General features: G+C 33.0%; 3 protein-coding genes across 7 annotated transcripts; 1 reads left to right on the forward strand and 2 right to left on the reverse strand.

Annotated features, from left to right (window-relative positions):
• Positions 1–2,869: 2,869 nt before the first annotated feature.
• On the reverse strand, positions 2,870–6,892 carry LOC118057782 (AT-rich interactive domain-containing protein 1). 5 transcript variants are annotated; one of them, XR_012169268.1, is made up of 3 exons: positions 5,086–6,623; positions 3,213–4,272; positions 2,870–3,108 (listed from the first exon to the last, which is right to left on the reverse strand). XR_012169268.1 is itself a non-coding variant. In XM_035070485.2 (3 exons), the coding sequence occupies exons 2-3, from the start codon at positions 6,205–6,207 to the stop codon at positions 3,427–3,429; spliced, it is 1,968 nt and encodes a 655-aa protein (XP_034926376.1). In that variant the 5' UTR covers positions 6,208–6,215; positions 6,630–6,892; the 3' UTR covers positions 2,870–3,426. The 5 variants fall into 5 exon arrangements, 4 of the variants coding, with proteins under 4 accessions (XP_034926376.1, XP_034926374.1, XP_034926378.1 ...); XM_035070485.2 differs by adding an exon at positions 6,630–6,892 and having other exon boundaries at positions 2,870–4,272; positions 5,086–6,215; XM_035070483.2 differs by adding an exon at positions 6,630–6,892 and having other exon boundaries at positions 2,870–4,272; positions 5,086–6,234.
• A 5,637-nt stretch (positions 6,893–12,529) lies between these two features.
• Positions 12,530–16,695, reverse strand: LOC118057818 (protein DETOXIFICATION 34). The gene is made up of 8 exons (XM_035070538.1): positions 16,571–16,695; positions 15,579–15,987; positions 14,335–14,960; positions 14,092–14,148; positions 13,736–13,974; positions 13,210–13,328; positions 12,983–13,069; positions 12,530–12,769 (listed from the first exon to the last, which is right to left on the reverse strand). The coding sequence occupies exons 1-8, from the start codon at positions 16,693–16,695 to the stop codon at positions 12,671–12,673; spliced, it is 1,761 nt and encodes a 586-aa protein (XP_034926429.1). The 3' UTR covers positions 12,530–12,670.
• A 2,882-nt stretch (positions 16,696–19,577) lies between these two features.
• LOC118057783 (mavicyanin) lies at positions 19,578–20,021 on the forward strand. The gene has a single exon (XM_035070488.2). The coding sequence runs from the start codon at positions 19,578–19,580 to the stop codon at positions 20,019–20,021; it is 444 nt and encodes a 147-aa protein (XP_034926379.2).
• Positions 20,022–23,086: the final 3,065 nt, after the last annotated feature.

The following is a 23,086-nucleotide window of genomic DNA, read 5'->3' on the forward strand; positions in this document are numbered from 1 at the left end:
TTAAAAAGTACTTTACCACATAAGTTCATGGGTCGTTTGTGAGAAAATCCAAATTGATTTGTTGAAGGCTACCAAGAGAAAGAAACGGAAGAGAGACGGATAATAGAAAAGCATAAACAACCTTTTATGAAAAAAAACTCAGATTGATTGTTGAAGGCTACCCGGAGAAAACAACAAAAGAGAGTTTTATCCACATCGTCACCTGGTAGAACGCTTGCAAACTCATATTATTTTTTTGAGTCCTTCCCGTGACAAAATCCCCAAGTTCATCAATTGGAGAAGTCATTGAATTCCTTGCTGCACGACCTGAACTAGGATTTCAAGATTATGAAGTGGAATTTTAAAAAGAATTATATTCTTAGCAGCCTTCTTTCTAGAGTGCAGAGTGGAATCTTGGAAAGAAAAATACCCATCTCCGGCTTTGATATTCACGGTGGTCTTGGAGGTGGGGATCTAGAAGGTGGCGGCATGCTTGTGGGTTGAGTAAGAAGAGGGATTTCAGACAAAGAAACTCGCCCATCATTCGATGATTCAGAGACCTCTTCAGATCTGGAAGAGGAATCCATGTATGAAGGAGGAGGCATTACCAAAAGATCCACGAAAGTCCAGAGGATATGTGTCAACTGATTATTTACTCACATAGGAATATGAACTGCCTATGCTTGGTCCTGTTCTTAAAGGGCTCGTATTCTCCCATCTCCTTGTATAATTATGAAGATGAAAGCTTCAATTACAGCAGAGAAACAGAGACTTTTATGGCGGTGAGGATTTGACATTGTTAATGCTCTGTTCTGATAATGATAGATAGTGAAGGGGTCCACGCTTATGTGCGGTACAACAATGAAGCTTAAGAAAGGACAAACCAAATAATAAAAAGGAGAGAGAGACCATGAAATTATCTTTTTGGACCTTCTAGGATGAGAAACATGGAGAAGAAGAGGAGTTTACTCTATCTCTTAACACAAAAATTTCAAACGGTAATTTTGTTATTTTATTTTAACCAAACAAGGGTTTTTTAGTTATTAATTAAAATATACTAATAATCCTGTAAATAATTTGAACTTTTTATTAGTATTTTTGGATAAAAATTAAAGGTGAACATTTTTGGTTTAGTTTTGAATATATATATAAAAAATCAATTGAAATCTGCAGTGCTTCAACTGTGATGCTGGCGATCCAAACACGACTGCACAATCTTCATTCTGTGGGAATGAAAGCAACCCCACTTGAACAATGTTTACAGTCTGCACAAATAATCAAGTTCCATCATGGAAAGGAGTGGGCATAAAATGTTTCTTAGCATAGTCATGGTTCATGAACCGGTAAAAATAAATAGTGTTCTTGAGCATGTGAGGTCATGGATACAGAGAGATTATAAGAGTGAGAGAGATAAAGAGGGTGATAAGAAAAGAGAGGGCGGCAGCTAGGTCTGATTAGGGTGAGAAGATAAGAAACTTTAATCTTTATACTCTGCTTTTTTCTTTTTCTTTTTTTTTAACCGGGTTTAGATCAATTTCAACCAGTATGGTTTGATTTAATTCATTTACTTTTAATTTTTTAAAATCAAAACCGAATCAAATTTATTTTTTTTAATTTTTTTAATCAGTTTCCTTCTACAATTCAATTTTCTTGGTTTTTTTTTTAATTTAATTTGGTAAAAATATGAAGTGTTCTATAAAAATTACATTGACCCTAGATATAAACTTTAATTCTTAAAAACATAAAAAAACCAAGGGAGAAAATAACTAAACTATGAAAGAGTCGGTGTAATTTTTTTAAAATCAAGAAAACAATAAAAAAATTAAAACTAAATTAGATACAAAAAATAAATGAAAAAAATTAAGGAACAAAATTAAAAAAATTAAAAAAATAGCATAAAAAGTAAAACATATATCAATAAAAAAATATTAAAATTGATACAACAAAACATTTGATTTTTGAAATGACTAATGTGAATCCAAAACGAAGAGTGAAAAGAAAAAAGAAAAAGAAAAAATCTATTAGAGCCTTGATTGTGCATAAACATCTAACCACCAGGAAAAGAACAATACAATGCTTCCAACATTATTGCAAAGGGCGAAGCGTCATAAGCACTTTCAAAAAAGGGTCACCACCTCCCAAATGCCCGCACAAATCACTTATTTTTTAATTATATTTATATTTATTTAAAAAAACTAAATTAACAGTAATTCAAATTGATTATAACTAAAAAAATTCATAACAAAAAAACAAAAACACCCCTAAATTTTGCTTTTTTTTTATTTTAAAAGCTATTTAGTCATTTTATTGTGCAATTAAAATATTAAAAAACCAAAAAAAACCCCTAGATTCCTTTTGCTTTTAAAGTATTTAAGCCATTTCATTATCCATCTAAAACGTCAAAAAATCGATAATAACAAATGGAATCTATGAAAAAAACTGTTTCACCCCTGTAAATAGTTAAATGATTGTTTGAGAATTGCAAAACGGTCATTAAACAATGACCCCAATTAGTTCCTTTTTTTTTTATATAATTATAATATAATGCAAACGATTCATGAATTCTTGATATCTCTGTATGCATACTCTTGATGGAGATGCCTAAAGGAAAACCATAATGAACTTGCCACGAGCTAAGCCTAAGCATGCAGTTCAAATCTGGTGTTTTTGTCTTTCTTCACACCTGCTACTGGTGCCACTCATCAAAGCACAAATGGTCTTGAAAGTTGACTTCCACATTTATAAGTGGTTAAGAACATGCAAATTCAAGCATAACATTTGAAACAACCATCCTTACAATTGACTTCTCCCTCATCTTCAATACTTCAAAAGTCGTGTGGTTTTCTCTATGCACCTATCATTTTGTTGTCAAGAATAAAACAGCAAAATCGAAAATGCAAATGCCTGGGGCAAGACTAGGTTCCATTCATGTTTAAAATCTACTATATCAAGTGCATGTACCAAAAATAGATGAGAGACTACAATTTGAATAACAGTATACACTTTTCTAATATCCATCTCCATCTCACCAACCAATTTGACATTTCACTGTATTCCTAATGTTCCTACTGAAGCCAGCCTTGTCACCAACCAGCTTAAAAAGGAAAAGGATTTGCTAAGTGAAGATACCTGAAATCGATGTTGCAATATATGAATGAACAGGGGTGTCTCAAAAACCAGAAGAAATGAACCAAAAAGCACTTCAAAATCAATTTGGCTGGTTGAGCTCTTACAGTTTGCTGCTCCCACAACAACAGCTGTCATCAATTCTCTCCTTTAATTACCCACCAATGCACAAACTTGAATCGCTAAACATCCGCTTTTCAAAAGCAGTGGAAATTCTGTAGCAGCCATCCAAAATTGCCAAATAGCAAAACTGAAAAGGAAAAAGGAAAAAAGGAAACTGCCAGGCTCTATATATCGGTTAGGCGTCAACCGGACCAGACACTATTTAACATGTTTATGCTGCTTCTTTGCTGATAAGAGAGAGCCTGGTGAATTGACAGCCTCACGCCCAGAGCCATTGATTAATAATTCACATTCTGATTCATCATCACTATTAATGTTACCTGGACTAGACCTATTCTGGTTTGCTCTGCGCTGCAAAAGAAATACATTGTAGTAGTAGCTCACCAGATCTTCCCTTTTCCTACCAGGGAAACATTTGAATATCTCAACCCAAAAATTCTTATCGAGAGAGAGAGGATTTGACCTCACTGTAGCTCCAAACTTCTTTTGTTCTTCAACTGTCCAGGAGAGTTTAACTTCTTCACCCATCCTATCAAATCTCCACTGATTAAAAGCCTTCGCCAATTCACGCATCACTCTCAACCTTCGTTCAGTAATGTGAAATCTGACACATTCTATAGATTTCGGCACTTGGCATCCACATGAATCTGACCTTCCCTTACCAATAGGTTCCCTTTCAATAACAAATTTGTTAATTGAAGTTTTGAGTGGCCATACCTGAGTCCCAAGCCACTTTGAGTCGCTTTTGGAAACCACACCAGTCCACTCTGGTACTTCGGCCTGAAAAACTGGCCCCACAGGAATTCTCTTTGTAATTGGAAAGTCAAGCACTGAATGTTCAGTTGAAGAATCACCATCATAAACCCCGTCCATGCAAGAGTCTGAATCAGTTTGAGTGGCCGCAGAAGATGACTGTGAACAAACATGTGCTTGAGAAGATGTTTCCCCAGGAAGTGGCTTCTTTCTACATTTTAACCTCTCTCTAAGATTGTAACTAGATCCAGCATGATCATCATACCTACATGGATGCATCTTCGGATTTTTCTACAAAGTGGCAAGACATTGTGACTTACAATATGTAATGAATTGGAGATGCTGGATTGTTATGGTGTTAAAATAAACTGAGCTACATAACAATATTTGCATGGATAAATGTAAGCATTAGATGATCAGCAAATTAAGGCATTAAACTTAATGGGACATCACAATCAGCAGCCAACCCATAGCAGGACACTTTCCATCAAACAAAAACATGCACGTGTGACCTAAAATCAATTTTAACATAGAAACAGCATAAACAACCAGTGACATCATTTGTTAGCAGAGCCTATCAGGTGACAAATTCAAAAGCTGCAAGGGCCAAAATACCATGTAAATTAGAAATCCCCTTGCCAAATGGGTAAGATAGTATATGATGAGAATATGTCATCACCTGTAAACTGTTTGGCCCTAGGTGAATGTATTACACGATATAGTAAAAATCATTGCAAAAAGGCAAATGGCCAAGTATAGAATCAGATGAAACCATTATAAACTCATCCCACGCATAGTAGCATTGGATATAACAGCAACTCAATGGCCAAAAAGTTCGATAACAATGATCAGAAAAATGAGAAGTTACACTCTCTGTGCACTGTGAAGGAATGAGAAAAGGTAACAGAAGATAAGTGTGACCATGATAAATAATGTCTGTGCGTGCCCATCATACTATATACAAGAGATCATAAATCCATATTTACACATACAGAGATGTAATTTTAACCAGTAAATAAATAACACAACACCATCTATGAAGGACAGTATGCTCTAAGTCACTTTTACTAACAATAGCAGGAAACATCAGTAAGTGATAGATACCTGCCGAAAAGAGCCTTCTGCAATTGAGGTTGAATCAACATTTCTTTTCAGAAACAATGCTTCCCGAGTCAACAAAACCTGCTTCCAGCATTCCTCATTCCCATAAAATTTCCACTTTGACCACTCAGGTAATGATCCAACCACAGGATCACATGGATCCCTTGCAATCCCAGTAACCCAGTTCAGCATTCTAGGAATGGACTCTCGCTTCCTCTTACGACTAGAAACAGATTCATTATAAGTTGCTAAATCCAGTTCCTCAACCTCATTGTTATCACCCTTATCTCCTTCCCCGTCTCCATCAATTTCCACCACCACCACACTCTTCACCTCATCCTCATTTTCCACTTTCTCATTTTTCCTGGAATCAGATATCAGTTTTTCACCAACATCCTTGCAGCATTTCACATTCCAGTTAGAAAAGGAATCATCCACCATGACACTCTTTACCACATTATCACCTGATTCACCAACTTCCACGTAATCAACACCATTCTTAGTTAAGTCTATATGCAAAGGTTCTTCATCCTCGACAAACTTCTCACTCTCATAAGACTCCACCTCGGCATCCACGTTCAACTCCGATTTCAATTCCAAAAACTCCTTCTCTGGCATTTCCGATAACAACCCTTTGAACTCGGCCCCTAATTCCATTACAGACCCAACCACATTAACCCCTCTATCACTCAACTCCGTGTTGAGTTCTACACTGTCAACAAGAAGCCTCTCTAACCACCTCTCCAATGCGTCCAAGTACTTAATGTAGACCAGTTTCACAGCCGGCACAAGGCTCAATCCAAACCCAGACTCTTGAGCAACCAAACCCCACAACCCATTTTTGGAAACGACATCATATCCACCCTTCTCTCTCACAACTAAAAACAGTTTAAGCAAGTCTACAAACTGACCATTTCCAAGCATTGGAGGTAGAGTCCATAAACAACTATCTAACCCACAAACCTCTTTCAAAAATGACTCTGAAAACCTATCAAAACAACTCCTGAGCTGGTAATTGAGTTTGGTTTTTACAACGGACACTTTTGAATTCGGCGCAGGATCCACCCAAAACCTGTTCGGGGCTATCTTTCTTCGTGGGTTTTTTGTAGAATCATTAGCTATCATTGACCAACCTGCCATTGTTTCAAAACCCTAAAAATGGGTTAGTTGTTCTCTTTGTTATCATCAAAAACAAAAGCAAAAACAAAAAGTCATTACTAATAAGCAACAGTCATTAAGAGAAAAGGGTACGCTATTATATGCACGATTTTTGCAAACAGGTCGTATTTAGGAGATGGGTTTTGGCGGGAAATTGGGGGCTGATCTAGGGTTTTGAAACGCCTGAAAATAAATTTATGGTCCCGCGCTCTCTCTCTCTCTCTCTCTTAAATGGATTTTATGTATTTAGAGAGAGAAGAGAGAGAGAGTGTACGTACATGGAGGGCTAGAAAATAAGTTTTGAACAGACAGAGACCCTAGTTTTCAAAATCTAAAAAGAGTAATGTTCTGGGGGTTAAAGAGAAAAATAGAAAGAAGGAGAGACATACCAGAATTTTGTAGGTTTTGTTTGTGTGAAACTTGTGTTGTGGTTGTGGGGTTTCAATTACCACCAATGGTGAGGTTGTGATTACTCTCTTGACCCTCTCTGGGGATTGGCCTTTTCTCTCTTTTTTTATCTTGCTTGACCCTCCTTGTAGGAGTCTTTTCTTTCTCTTGTTTTTCTCTCTCTGTTTTCTTCTTTTTCTATAGGACTTTTTGGGCTTGGTTGGACATGCTAGAAGCTCTAATTGAAAAAAATATATAAAAATGAATAGAGTGAGGTTTTGAGGAATATGGCCACAAGGATCCTTTATTTATAGTGGTCATCATTGACTTAACCTTGGTTAATTATTAACTCTTGGGTTGAGTTAAGAAGATGAGTTAATTATGGTTTTATCAAAAGGGTGAAGATATTCTAAGAACTAGAAATATTTTTTTAAGGTCAAATATGGTTGTGGGCCACCTAATAGCTTTTTGAGCCAATGAACAAATTATATAATTTTTTAATAAATTTGAATTTCTTAATTATTACAAATAAAAAAATACAAACAAAACTTATTGCCACCACATTTGATTCTTATACGGTCTTGAAACTCAAATAAATCATTCCATGTAATTGAATGATTTTATTGGTTTCTTAGGTGATATGTTTGACAAAGCAATCTTATTTTGCTTAAATTGAGTCAAGATGATAAATTAATTATCATATTAATATCGTTTAAGTAATTTAAGAAAATAATATATAAAAATAAAATTTTTTATTTATTATATGAAATGTCCACATAACTTAATATATATATATATATATATATATATATATATATATATATATATATATATATAGTTTGACATATAAAGTTATGAAATATAAATGAAGAATAGTAATTGGACAAAAAAAGATATTTGAAATCTAAATTAATAAGTATAGAGCATGATTTTTATATTAATGGGTATGGAGGGGTACATAATACTTATAAAAAGACTCAAGATCTTTTTTTATTAGCCACCAATGAACTGGAAGGGAGGTGCATGGTTTGTAAACAAACCAAGATAGAAAGGGTGGCTTATCCTAGGTTATTGTAACCACTTCCAATAATAGAAGGAGCTTAGGTTAAAATTACCATGAATTTTATTGAAAGCATGTCGATTTTAAGAGCAAAGGATATCATTATAGTGATAATTGATTAATTCACTAAGTATTCATATTGTATAGCTATCTCCCATCCATATACTGCTCAAGATATCGCACAAATGTTTATGGACCAATTTTATATACTATATACATAACCGGCAGTTATTGTTACCAATGAAGACAAGATTTTCACTAGTTTGTTCTAGAAAGAGTTATTCAAGTTGTTGGGGGCCAAATTACATATGAGTCATGCGTATAACCCTCAAACTAATGAGCAATCTAAGAGTGTTAACCAATGCCTAAAAATATACTTAAGATGCTTGAGCATGTATAGGCTACAAAAGTGGTTATATTGGTTGACATTAGCACAATGATAGTATAATTTAAGTTGTCACTCTACTATTAACATGACTCATTTTCAAACACTTTTTGGCTCCCCCTTAACAGGAAAATAATTAAAAAATAATACAGATGATGGGTCAATTGTATTTCTAGAAATTGATGACTGATCATTTATATTTCTAAAAACCAATAACCAAAAGATTATTGAAAATCAGAGCAAGAGTTTTTCATGCTTGAAAAATCATCTGCCAACATTTGTTTTGATCAACAAACACTTAAAAAACACAAGATATTCGAATAAACCCAATAATGGGTTCAAATAATCTAAAAATAGACAAAACCCCAAAAATCAAATCAAATTTATAAAATTTCTCGAGTTTAGATTTATCATCTCAAACAAGGTGAATGCCAAATAACACACAAATAAAATTTTTTTTATTGAATGGAACCCTTTGAAATCAAGAATGACATTTTTTGTGGCCAAAATTGGTATCAATTAACATTTTTCTCTCTAAAAATCAAATCAAATTTATAAAATTTCTCGAGTTTAGATTTATCATCTCAAACAAGGTGAATGCCAAATAACACACAAATAAAACTTTTTTTTATTGAATGGAACCCTTTGAAATCAAGAATGACATTTTTTGTGGCCAAAATTGGTATCAATTAACATTTTTCTCTCTTTGCTACCAAAATCCAATAACTCCTTTTCTCCTCTCTCAAACTAGGTACTAAAAAATAAGTAAGATGAATTTTTGGACTAAAATTTATTTTTTAAAAAATAAATGGATTGGCAATGAACCATTTGAAAAGTAGATGGATCAAAATTAACTTTCAATGCCAACTTTAAAATCACCATCTATTTTCCTTATTTTTTTTTAACTTTGGTCTCCAATCTTTGAATCTTGTCCTTCCTAACAAATTAGAGCAATTGACCATCAATTTGACAATTTAGGGATCACATCACAAGGAAAAAAGGTTTGGGAACTGAAAAAATAAGAGCATGCTTGCAATCCATGGTGCTTTGTTTTTGTGTCTATAATGGCGTAGGGCTATAGTGAAAACCCCACGCCTTTTAGTTTTTGTTAATGATTGGGATTCATAGGGTTCCTACACCTGTTCTTTTTTGGTATGGTTGCTCAAGGAAAAATTAGCACTCAAAACTCTTTCAGTCTTTCATCTATCTCTCACTCTCTATGCAAAATAAAACCTAAACAAGTTTCTTTATTGTTATGTGTTTAGTTTTAGATTCATTACTAGATAGATGGCTTAAATTGTGTCTAAGGTTGGAATAATTTTTTTTTTTTTTATGTAAAAAAAGAATGTTCAAGGTTGCTAATTTGTTTTCTAGTGGTAAGAAAAAACTTAATTATTAACTCAAAATATATATAATGCATACATTTAATAAAATAGATTGAGGATCATATGCAATAATAATTTTTTTAAAAAAAATTAATGCTAATTAAAGACTAAATTGTGAAGTTGAGAAATAAACATAATTAAAGATATTAAATCATATGTCATAAGAAGACCTTTAATTTTTGTTAACTTAATTATATGGCACTGATAAATTTTATAAAAAGAATAATAATTTAAATTTCATTGAAAAAAATAATTTGCTAGTAATTTTGTTTTATTTTTATCTTTAATTTAAACAATCTATCAATTTATATTTATTTAATAAAAACTAAAAGGATTCAAAAGAGATACTAAAAATTTTTGACTATTTAAAATAAGAATATAAAAAAGATATATCTCTAACTAAAACCCATTTATCTCATTAATGTATTCAATTTTTTCTAAAAGTTTTATTCGAAATATTTATTTCTTTGATAACAATCTATCATGATTTTTTAAAAAAGTTTCAATTCTAAAAAAAAAACACCTTAAAACTTTAATGCGAGTACATTAAAAAAAACATAATAATAATATAATATTTGTGCGTTGTTACGAGAAACACTTTGAAAGTGTCATTAAATCTAGTTTAGTTGGTCATCTTGTTACCTTTCGATTTCGAACCAGATCCTTCTTAACATGAGTTTTAAATTAAACCATGTTGGAGTTGATTTAATATGATTCCATTGACTTGGCAATGCTAAAGTCAACATAGAAGATAGGAATAAACATAGATTGACTTGAAAAATTTCAAGTTGATATCCTTTTTTTAATATTAAGGAAGCGATATATAAGATAAATTTAGGTTAATCAATCAAACCTGTAACCTGAATCATGAACCCAACTGGGTTTATTAAGTTCATTTTTCTAAAACTATTTTCATTTAAATATATGATAACAAAAATTGATGACCATAGCAAAGTAACCAAATAAAATTAAAAAATAAATTGAATATGATGGGTTGTAAAAAAGAATGATGGCTTAAAAGCAAAATAAAAATTAAATGGAATTTCATAGAATAATATCTAAACGACATCTTAATTTTAAAATAAATCACATATATATATAATTATTTAATTTTTAAGAAATTAATATCACTTGTTGGATTTAATTTTTAAAGGCTAGGGGTGTGAGTTTGGGTGGCCAAGCGTGCCCGGGCTTTTAAAAATAAGCCCATGTGTGTGGACTTGCTCGACCAGGTCTGCATGTTTGCTCGATTGTTTTTAAAAGAATTAGATGATGCTTTGTTGTTTGCTTAAATTCCAGCCACCATGTAGGTGGTTGAAAAACCATCTAAAAATTTATTTTCAACGTGTTTTCACCTAAAAATACTTTTAGAATATCAAAAAACTTTATCAACTAAAAAAATCTCTAAAAAATAGTTTAAAAATATAAAATTAAATCGAAAAAGAAAATCCCTCAAACTCTGATCTATTTTTTTGAGCAACATAGAAACCTTAAAACTCCACAAAGAAACTTTTTACATCATAAGGAATACTTTGACACTAAGATAAATAATTTTTGGATTTTTTCTCTCTCATTTGTCATTTTTCAATGACTTTTTTTGTCCTTTATTAAATTCAAAGACTAAAATATGAATAAAATAAAGTTTTTAACTAAATTGTTAAATTGCTAAACTAAATGGACCAAAAAGGAAGTTTGAAAATACCTTAAGGAAAAATTAACCAAAAAAGGGCTGACATCACATTGTCTTGAAAAAAGGGCTCCCTTCTTCTTCTTCTTCTTTTTTTTTTTTTTTGGTCTCTTTATTTTCATTATTCTTTAAACAATAAAATCATATGTTTTTTTTTTAATGAAATTGAGCATCAATCTAATATTAGAATATTTTTCTGAGATCACGATAACAACATATGAAGTAAATACGAACAAATTACCATCTTCAAATCCCAACTAATAAAATATCAAAGGATAAAATTAAAAAAAAAATTGATGACCAAATCCAAAAAATAAGATTAGGGCTGACACCATTTTTTTTAAGCTGTTATTCTTCTTGTTTCAATTTTGATATTCTCATTTTCAATCTCTTGTAAATTATAAAATCAATGTTTTTTTTTTGGGTGAAATCAAACACCAACTTGATGCTGGTTTTTTTTTTTAGAACTATGATAATCACATAAAAAAATTGAAACAAACTATAATCAAATTTTAATAAAAAAAATATTAAAGAATAAAATTCAAAAAATAATTAACCCAAGGAAAAAAAAACTTGAATGAAAAATAAATATTATGTTAAAGAATGTACGTGTCATTAAAAACAAATGAAGACAGAATGTATGGGCGAGATTGCAATTACTGAAAGCTAGAAACGGGGCTCACAGTAATTTAGTAAAATATGTAGTTAGGTCCGGAATGATGATATAAGGAATTAAAAAGGGTGTCAAAGAAAAGGGTGGGAAGGTTATAAGGAATTGCAACGGAGGGATCCTTTTTGAGAAAATATCAGAAGCCACCCTAAACTGGATGCCAGCAAGGAACCTAGAAAACAAAACAAGAAACGCCGTGTTTGGAACGAGGGAAAGTGGGCCGCCGTGTTTGGAACGAGGGAAAGTGGGCAGAAAAGAAAGTAGGAGGACAGAAAACGGTCATTTTCAAGCAGAAAATTGGAAACTGAAGAGAGAATCTTTCCTCCAATCCACAGAATCGTTTCTCTCCAACTTGCAGCGGAAGCGGGAGGATTTTTTTTAGAATATGATTTTAAGTATTAGATCTACAAATCTACCCTTAATTTGAAAAAGTAGAGAAATTTATGTGGTGACGAGCATAATCTTACTACTAAAAAATTCCCTTCCTTTTTCTCCTAGTTCCCAGACCAAGCGAAAACAGCTTGATTCTCGTTCCTCCATTTTCTTTCCATCCAAACACAAAGGAGGGGATTTTTATTTTATTTTTTATCCCTTTCGTTTTCTTAATCTTCATCCCAAATAAAGTGTAGTGGTTATATTCTTCCAGGCAAGTAGGGTTATATATAAGGCTTGAATCCGAATCTTATCCATTTTAGTCATAAGAACAGGACAATACTTATAAGAAGCATTTGAATTTTGATGGAATTAAATTCTGGAATTGTTTAATACACCGCCTAAATTATTGAACTGGACAATGGAAAACAAATTTCTACGCATACAAGAAAATTCTTTAGGCATTTATGGTGCCCGGAGAAATTTAAGTGGTCAATATGTTGATTTGATTCGAATCGGCGGCGGATAGTTGTTGCTCTTCTTGTCCACCCCATTTTCTCATTCGTTCAGATGCTTGTTCAACCTGAAAATTCAACTCTAAATCAAAGCCGAGGAACAAATGAAAAAAAGTAGAAACAGGTGATCAAACATCCAATCATTTCTCTCTTTTTTTCCCGCAAGGTTAGCTGATGGTGCATGATCACATGGAACAATAGACTAGAGTCATAAACATGGATGCAGCAATGATATACATGTCCACAAAATCACTGTCAGGAAGTGTAAGTATGGTACTCACCTCCTTGTTCCAGTTGGTTTTATAAACAATATAAACGAGGATCAATGTCTGCAGGCAAGTCCCAATAATCATGCCTATCCAAATTCCCTGTAAGAAAGTAGTATTTAATGACAATACATGAACTACTCCAGTTTATTAACCAGGTCTGATCCATACATAGTTGCAGTTGCTTAACATTCCAGTTTAACTATGTTGGTTTGATCGTAAAGGTGATGAAAGAAGAGTACCTTGACATGTAATTTTGTTTTGTAACCAAGAAGAAACCCTAGAGGAAGGCCAACAACGTAATAACAAAACAAGTTTATGTAAGCCACCAAGGCTTGCCAGCCACCTCCCACAGCAACACCTGCATATGATGTAAGTTATACGTACTGGCGAGGTTAATTTTGTTGTTTTCTTCAGAAAACAGTATCTCGGTATTCATCTCTCGTTTCCCTGTTTATTTTATAGAAACTTTCTATGAACAACCAAAGGAAACATGCTTTTTAGATGCAGTTTTCTCAAAGTAGAAAACAAGTATCTTGGTTGGCTTAGCTTGAAAATATTAAAAAGACATGAAAATGTTCTTCGATTTTCTAAGAAAATGGAGAATTAGCCAAGAAAATAATTTTCATTCTCTGTTAATAAACACCCTTTTTTTAGTTTTCTAATATTTTTTTTTTGAAAAATGAAAAAAAACTCACAAGTAAACGCAACCTAATTATTCCATGGCTATCTATAGTGTTTTTATATATATTGTTAGCATATTTATACCTGAGATTACTGGCTGAACGCTATTTAAGAGCATGGTTATACCAAGAAGGTAAGCTAAATTGGCCACCGCTTTTCTCATCTCTTCGCTAGCAGTAAAAATTATAGCAAAATGGTTCCTAGTTGCCAGAATAATCACTGCACAAAGGATCCCAATAAGGAGAGACTCGATGCAGGTGACAATGACAGCGTATTTTGCAGCTCTCGGATGGCCTGATCCTAGCTCATTAGAAACACGAACACTGCGAAATAAAGGAAAGTCCGTTGTTCATGAGGAATGTTAACATCCAATGAAAGGGAGATATACAATCCTAACGCAAAAGGGAGCCAGAAAAAGAGGTGAGGTTAGCTGTACGTACCTTATAGCTGCATTGATTCCGATAAACAACATGCCTTCCCAACCATTGATGTTCATGCTGAGAAAGAAATTGAAACCAAGATCAACGAATCAGAAATAGTCCACTAACATGTCTCTAGTAATCAAATAGGAAATCTGTTTCTGTTTCTCTCAAGGTGCTTTTATTTGCTTTGGAAAATGTTTTCAAGTTTTCATTACTACTGTAAGATATGGAATGTGCACAGGAAGTGTTATTTTTTCTCACCAGATAGAAAGGGACCCGACTGCGATGATAGGATCTTCAAGGTGTCCAGTAAGAACAATTATGGTCATAAAATACCAAATCTCCAGGCAAAGCATCACAGCTGAAGCTATGGAGAGTCGAACAAAAGCCCAAATGTCCTTAAAGGCTAACCAAGACAATCCTTTCCATCCGTCCTTGCACCAACCAACCACATAAGCTAACTGAGCCAAAGCAATGCCCCAAGATGAGATGTCATAAGCAATGGCAGCACCAGCCAAACCCCACTCGAATACGTTTATGAAGAGATAAAGCACCCCGATGTGTATGATCAAAGCTGCAAGACCAATCCATGCCAAAACTCCAACCTTGCTTTGTGCCTGCAGGAACTTTTGAGTAGGGAAATTGATGGCTAACGAGAACATTTGAGGGATAACTTGAATAGTAAATTTTCCAGCAACTTCCGCGATATCTTTTCGTTGTCCAAGCAGTTTTAGTACTGGAGTAGCAAATACATACAGCGGCAACAAGAACAAGCAAGCAACAAACAGAATTATCCATGATCTTTGCATGTACACTCCAAGTAAATTTACTTGCCCTGCTCCAAATGCTTGTCCACATAAAGTTTCAAGAGCACTGCCCATACCAAGCTGCATTTTAAATAAATCTGACAATTAGTGGATTGCTAGATCGGTAAAATGAAATCAAATGTGCGACGCGCCCTTTACATGGTCTCACAAATCAGAAGCTCAATTCCATTGCTTAAAGATGGATTTCAACAAGATAAATAAGTAGTCTATCATGAAGGCGCTGATCAAGAATTGGCTCTGTTTTTTTTTTTCTTTTTGCTTTCCTGCCAATGAAGTATGAAACTGTGAATCTTACCCCAACAGGTTTTCCCTAATCATTAACTTTCAATCAGATTATAAATGGTGTTTAGCCTACCGGTTCTCTCCCTTGTAAAGCATGAGAGGTAGGGTAAGAATTACTTTGAGCACTGCCCTTGATACCTCATGAACCAAGCCAAGGACTTTTATCTTTACTCTTGGTATCTATAAAGTTCATCTATAAATTTTAAACAGAGATCCTACCACGAATTTGAACCAAATGCAGAAAAAGATTCGAAAAGGTTCAATGAATGTAAGATCAGGACACCCAACTTTGTTATAGTTATCAAAACCAAACATTGAAAAACTATAATGCAAATTCACTGCATTCAACAATAAATAACAAGAAGAAAACAAAAAGAGGATCCGAAGGAAGCTGACCAGGAAACCAAAAGAGAAATTTGCAATGACAGACAAAGAGATTGCAACCGCAGATAGCTCAATATCTCCAATGTGGCCAACGAAGATGTTTGTGAATGAGTTAACTCCGTAATTGCAAATGATATTGAAAGCTATGGGGCCTGCAATTGCCCATAACTTTGAAGATTCCAACAAACATATGTATTTTACGTCTCCAAAGCCTATTGCGGGAGGATAATCTCCTCCCTGATCATTAGTGATCAACGTTGAAGGTGCAGGGTGGAGATCCGCAGTTTCAAGGAAATGGTGGTTATCCCTCACAAATGAATCACTTCTTGAGACACCATCAATAAAGGGAGAGGCACTAAGTGACCTTAACTTTTCACTGGGGGGTGATCCAGCAGAGGATGAGCTACTGCTCTCCTCTGCTCTGGATTCTTCATTTCCTTTAGTATTCCCTATTTTTACTATACTTTCTGCTTTTCTTGTTTCTAAGATTAAGCTCAAGTTCTCTTGCTCTCTTTGGTTACGTTTTTATTTTTATTTTTATTTTTAGCAAGCACAAAGAAGGATGTACCATTTTTTTCTAGAATGCTTGCTATAAACGAGGCTAGCCATGGAAAGAAAGAGGAGGACAAAAATATGAGAGAAAGGGGGGGAATTTGACCGAGTCTGAGTTTAGGCATCTAGTCAGTTTTCAGTTATTTGCCACCAAAAAATGCTTGCCTAAAGTATCCTCGATAGACATGGTATGTAAGTCCCCATCTAGAGTTGTGCATTCATCATGTCTTGTCTTATTGCCCTGTTTCTTAATTGTTCACGGCTAGTTAATTAATAAAATGCATATGGAAATCATGTCTTGCCTGGAAAAAGATTGTTTGTTTAACTATTTTTACTGTCTTTTTACGAGCTTCTTGTTAGAATGGTGATAAGGTGTCCTTACTTTAATGCTTGTTTTCAAAATTGCTTCATCAACTCGTAAATTTCCGCCGTCAACCAACTCACCTCTCTACCTGCACCTATCCTCTCCTCCTCCCTCTACCACCACAATAACCTTGTTCTGTCTGTCTTTGCCTTTCTCTTCTTTCCTTATTTCCCCTTCCCTATCCTCTCCCTCCTCCGCCAACACAACCACCATCTCTTCTCTCTATCTCCTCAACTCTCACCTTCGCCTCCTTTCCGTTCTCATCCTCTCTTTTTCTCCCCTTTCCCCGTGTCTTTCCCTTCTCTCCCTTTTCCTTAAAGGATGTTTTAGGTATCAAGTGCAGAATTGACGAATCTGTCAAGCACTTAACGATTAAGGACTAATTAATTAGTTTTTGAAACTAGATGAATTGTTTAATTCATTTTAAAAAATTATAGGTACTAATTTATAGTTACCTCTCCTTTTCTGCTACAATTGTTCAGAATGATTTTGATATAAGCCGAAGTCATCATGAGTTGCAATATCTTTTGTGATCTTTGAAAGTTCAAGCATGAAAATGTTAATTATAATATGAGATGATATCATGGAATCCAGTATATCAAGGAATTTGAGTTTTTGAGTGTCTGAATAATGAATGATCATATATTTATGTTAATGTTTTATTATTCATAACTTAGGTAAATAGGGTTAGTGATATAAGCTCGGATTCCTGCAAAACATTTATTTTTAATGGGATTTAAGTACTTGGTAGTGATTGAGTCAGTAACTTTATAGTGAGGAGTTATAGTAAATGAACAATAAAATTCTACGAATAAGAATGTTTGTCCTGAGTTCATGTATGATAAACACTGATAATATATTGCAAGAGAGTGAAGATTGTCCCCTTTGTCTGAGTTGTTTAATCAGTATTTATAATCTTTATACCTTGAACTTTCTTCTTCTTATTTGAGAGGTCACAAGTCTTTTCCTTCTTTTCATCCAAGTGGTGGTGGGGGTGGACCCTTAAATCAACATTAATGTTGATATAAGTGTCTTTTTACATGGCATTAATATTGATGGGAGTACCACGTGTCTATAGAAAAACAACTCTATATCATTTTGTATATAATATTAATATCGATGAGATCAACCCTTATAATTAACATTAATATTAATTGATGCTAGGATAAAGCACCAGTATGAGGGAATGAATTCTAGTATGAAATATATTAATCTATTAGTAGCTTCCTAAATCTTTTAATATCAAATACACAAAGATTTTGAAAATAACACTTGTTTTTTAAGAGAGATATTTTACCTTCCCCATGTGTTTTGTCTGTCCAATATAAAATTGTTGGGATTCTTGTGGCCAATGTCACATTCTTAATGGAAAGGGTCTTCTCAAGAATAATAATAAAAAAAAATTAGCTCACCTTTAATGCAGTAATTGAGTAGGCTTTTAGGGATTTGAGATGACATGATGAGTCACTCGTTCAATATTGGGGGTGATAAATTATCTCTTTTATAACCCTAGCTTTTTATCTCTTTCTTTCTTTTGCATTTTCACAGTTTTTATCAAGTTTGATTTTGAAGATTTCTTCAGTAAAACAGTCCTTTATCTTCATTTTGCACATCTTTCCTTTCCTTTTCTTTAGAAAAATAGACTCTCATAAGAGCAGATTTGGTTCTAGGAGCGAAGACATCACTTCTTTTAGTGTTTTAAGAGATCCTTAGGGGAGGAAGAGATAACCTCAAACTCTTGAGGATGATGCTCTCAACACCTTGAGTGTTAGGGAGGTGGCCTTTGTTAATGGTTAGCAACCTGAAGCTTATGTGGCTCAATTGCCTTCTAAAAGATAAAGGATTAGTAAGGAGGCCATGACTTTTACTCGGGGGTGCTTTAAAGCTACAACCCCCTGTATATGTATGACTTAGGGTTAAGATTGTGACAACTACATCTCAATAGATGGGTGATCTTATCAGTATTTGACAAGTTTCTCAAGCTTGTTGGCATTGAGCCTATCATAAACCTCTTCAAGGTTTGTTACCCGTTGGTCAAACAAGATCGAACGCCAAGTATTTGAGATGCTAGAAAACAAGACCATTCATCTTAGTCATGGTACTTTTTCATAATAAATTTTACTAGTTAAGAAAAAGGATGGCGTATGGCATTTTTGTATAGATCATAAAGTATTAAACAAAGCTATGATCAAGGATTGCTTTTCCATTCTGATTATGGATGAAATGATTGATAAGTTACACGATGCCAAGTGTTTTTATGAAATTAGACTCCAAGCCCAATATCATCAAATTTGAGTTCACTTGGAAGATATGCACAATACTACTTTTTGAACTCATGATGGATATTATAAGTACTTGGTCATAGCTTTTAGATTGTGTAATGCACCATCAATATTCTGAGCAACCATGAATGCTATGTTTAAGATGCTATTATATAAGTTTGTTCTTGTGTTTTTTAATGATATTTTGGTATATAGTCGTTCATGGAAAATGCATTTAGATCACATTAAAATTGTCTTTAAAATTTTGCAAAGCCTATATATGATATATTATTTTTCACAATTTGGTCTTGATTCTTTTAAATTTTTTATTTCTTTTGTTAATGTTATTATTATTTTCAATTTAACCTTAAAATTTAAAATTTTTTGTTTCCCTCTATTTTTTTTATTTCAATCTTAACCTTATTTTTTAGTTTTAATCTTTTTGTGTAATTTTTTTTTTTAAAATTTCATCCTTTAATGTTTCAGGGAATTATGGCAGCTTCAACAACGCGAATCCAAACTTAGTATGTATATATGAAATTAGGAACTTCTCCTTCAATGATATGGATTACGTAAACAACAATATACAAATCAGGAAATCTGTATCCTTGAAGAATCTAGATTAGGTCTGCACTATAAATGCAGGATACCTTAGGTGATTTATCTCACAAACCCATTCAAGCAAACCTTAGAATTCTCTCTCAGTGCTCTCTCTTTATGCACCAACTAGCTTTTTTGCAACCCATATTCATTGTCTTCCAAGCGATCATAGCTAATTTCAGGAAAACAATACTGGTGGTTTTTTTCTTGACGACGACTCTTTGCGGAGTCTCCATGGCTACCGTTTACCAAATCGGCAACTCTGCTGGTTGGACAAGCATGGGTCAAGTTGATTACCAAGATTGGGTTGCCAGCAAGAATTTTCACGGTGGTGATACTCTTGTCTTCAACTACAACAACCAATTCCACAACGTGAAGCAAGTGACGCATCAGGGTTTTGAGTCATGCAATGCAACATCACCAATAGCTACTTACACCAACGGCTCCGACACAGTCACTCTTGAAAAGCTTGGCCACTTCTACTTCATATGTGGTTACCCTGGTCACTGCCAAGCAGGACAAAAGATTGATATCTTGGTCACTCCGGCAACTTCAAATTTGAGTCCTGCTCCGTTATCTCGGATCTCACCTAGTAGTGCTTCAACTCTTTCTTTTAGTAATCTTTCTTGGGCTTCGAGTGTGCTGCTTGCAATCTGTCTCTTGGGATTTTGCTATTAGGAAGGTTTTCGAGTTGCCCATTTTTTACCAATCTAGAGGGCTTCTTTTTTTTTTCTTTTTTGTTTTTAGCCCAAGACTTTTCTTTTCTTTTTTCTTATATTAATTAAGTAGCAAAACATGGCTAGTCAATGGCAGATTCAAATTATATGTTTCCTCTTCTTTTTTTTTTCGCTATATTAATTTTTTTTATATATAAATGAGATTCATCACTAACTGCATGATGTCTTCAATGAAAATACAAGTCGTCCAGGACAATTGATGGCTGTATTGTTTCTTATTAGTTGATCCTAGATGGTCTCGCAAAACAGCACCGGTTGTGTTATTTTTCTAGTAAAATATTTAGATGTCATAAGTACACTTAAAAAGATTCAATAATATGCGTTATAATCTTGACCAATCAAATAAATTGATTTTATTTGAATAAGACTAAAAAAATATAACGATAATAAACAAACAAGTTTTGCACAAAAGTTTTTTTTTATTTAATAAATTTTATGTATATATTGGTTTATATGACATTGATTTTTATAAATAAATTCATTATACATAACTTAAATGATTTATATTATGATATTAAATATCTTTACCTACATTCATCTCTCAATTTTTCTTTTGATTATTGTTAATAATTTTTTTATTTACATAAATAATTCCTTGAAGCAAAACGTGAAAATTTGACGGATTCCAGAGAAATTCACAAAATCTATTGGCACGTGTCTGTCCTGCATTGATCTTACCATCAACCTCCTGGGCCAGCAATGAACTTGGAGACTGCTTTTCATTAACTACAGTGGTAGAGAATTCATATATAATTAATAGAGCTGAACTTATAAAGCAAGCATGCAATTGAACAAAAGACAGGACAAAACAGAGTAATTACCATCTCCACTGTAATCAGGGTCCTTTCTACAGCTAAACAATTTTGGCTTTTTGGCAGGAGATTCCTGATTTTCACTCCCAGAAACAGATTTGTCATCTTTCTTCGCACCTGGAGCTTTACTGTACCGATCTTTTTCCTTGCTATTTTTCGAGTTATCAGATCATTATGAACAGAAAGACAAAATGATAATTGATGAGAGAGAGAGATTGTGTTTGGAGGAAAGAAAATTTCGTATTTGTCTTTTATTGGAGTTTCTAATGTATTATATCAGTTGGCAAGTGTTGCCTAAAATTAAAAACACAGAATTTTATCAGTTCAAAAGTTCCTGAAGTCAACAATCTGTCACCTCGTCTGACCTTATAGTTTCATCTGACTTTAAATATTTGTGTTCAATCCAGAAGAATATCAGAATTTTATATAGTTTTAAAATTTATGACACTGCAATTCTAAGCAAAACATGTTTTCAAGTTATATTACCCACTGCCACTGTCGAAATATATGAATCCAATAAACCTTCTGCAGCAAAGACCAATAGACCATGAATGCTTTGATTGGGACAGTCACGACGAGAGAGGCATCTCTGAAAGCAGCCTCTCTAAAAAGCTACACTTCCCTAGCTCCCCCCTGGAAAAAAAAATAAAAATAAAGTAAAATAAAATAAAGTTTAAACCACTCTTTGATATTTGTGTATAACTACTGAAGAAAATGATCCATGTAGCAAATCCTTTTTCTTTTTTTGAAACGGATTTAGAAACTTCAGTTAGTAATAGCTAGTCTCTTACGGCTTTGTAGTAGATTGTGGCGTGGTGATTCAAAAGCAGCTGAGTGATAAGCCCTGGAGATCACAATTTCGTCGATTACATTTAAAAAAACATTTTGTGATTTTATGGAATCATTGTTCACTGCGATGTCGAGGAAAAAATTTAATGGCTGCTTGATGCTAGGTTTTGCAAAATTGAGATCCATTTTATTGATCTAATACAATTAAGGTTTGAGAAGCCAAATATAAAACTGAATACAACTACATGAATTAAAGCGAACGAATGGGGACAAAGTGGTTGACATGTGCATTGCACGCGCTAATATATAAAAAACATCATCATGCTCAAACAATGCGTGTGACAACATGTGGTATTAGAATGTTGCCTTCCTTAGTGGCTTTGAAAGCTTCTTAACAAGCCCTTATTGGTGGTGCGACATGTGTATATAATGGTGGCATACAGGGTCTTTTTTTGTTTTCTTCTTCTCTCCTTAATTTCCGTATAAATTCTCTATAAAAATACCAATGCGTTATGTGAAATTTAATCTTTATTTTTATTCTTTAAATTCTGTTTTTTTTTTAACTACATCCTCTAATATTAGATATTAATTATTAATTAGACTTTATGATTTTTTTAAGTTTATCTTCTATAAAATAATCTCATATTAATAATCCAAGTCACAAGTTTGGAAAGTTAGTCTAGGTTATTTTTTAATTTTTAAATTAATTTTTTTTTTAATTTTATTATTCAACATTATTTTTATTAGAAATTTAATTTTATAATTTATTTTCATTTTCATTATATGAGGTTATCTCGATTTCATTACATGGATCAAATTACCTAAGTTAACCCGATTTTTTTTTTCATCATTTTTTTAAATTGATTTTTCTTTTTAATTTTATGCATTGAGTTGGCTTGGAAATTGACATCTATAATTTTTTCCAAGTTGCTTTTCACTTAGTTATTTATGAACTAAATTTTACTTGATAAATAACAAAAAATCTTTTCTTTGATTTTGTTCATATATATAATTAGTTATTCTTACAATATTATGTTGCAATCCTCGTAAAAACCAATATACGCTTCTAACTTTAAATTTTTAATTTATAATAATGGTATCAATTAAGAACATATAAAATTAGTATATTAGTATCCATTGATATTATATATAATATTTTCATATCAAGTAGCAAGTGATATATGATTTTCCATATATTTTTTTCAAAACACATGATATAAAGTTATTGATCGAATGATAAGCACATAACTAAACATTTTATAAACATAAAAGATATCTTGAATGGTTCTAATATGCAATCATCCTGATTACTACTGATTTACTACTTAGCATAAATCACTAATATATTTAATAACATAATTTATTTTTTTATCACATGTATTAATTTTTAAATGTGATTTTAAAA

Source organism: Populus alba, chromosome 2 (assembly GCF_005239225.2).
Source record: "Populus alba chromosome 2, ASM523922v2, whole genome shotgun sequence".
Classification (NCBI taxonomy): domain Eukaryota; kingdom Viridiplantae; phylum Streptophyta; class Magnoliopsida; order Malpighiales; family Salicaceae; genus Populus; species Populus alba.

Excerpts from the sequence above, each read along its gene's own strand:
- LOC118057782 (XM_035070483.2), bottom strand. The coding sequence starts at position 6,222 with ATGGCAGGTTGGTCAATGATAGCTAATGATTCTACAAAAAACCCACGA. Across the intron at positions 4,273-5,085 it reads CAGAAGGCTCTTTTCGGCAG|AAAAATCCGAAGATGCATCC; the intron begins GTATCTATCACT and ends GCCACTTTGTAG.
- LOC118057818 (XM_035070538.1), bottom strand. The coding sequence starts at position 16,695 with ATGGTGGTTGTGTTGGCGGAGGAGGGAGAGGATAGGGAAGGGGAAATA. Across the intron at positions 13,975-14,091 it reads GGAATCAATGCAGCTATAAG|TGTTCGTGTTTCTAATGAGC; the intron begins GTACGTACAGCT and ends TTTATTTCGCAG. Across the intron at positions 12,770-12,982 it reads AAACCAACTGGAACAAGGAG|GTTGAACAAGCATCTGAACG; the intron begins GTGAGTACCATA and ends TTGAATTTTCAG.
- LOC118057783 (XM_035070488.2), top strand. The coding sequence starts at position 19,578 with ATGGCTACCGTTTACCAAATCGGCAACTCTGCTGGTTGGACAAGCATG.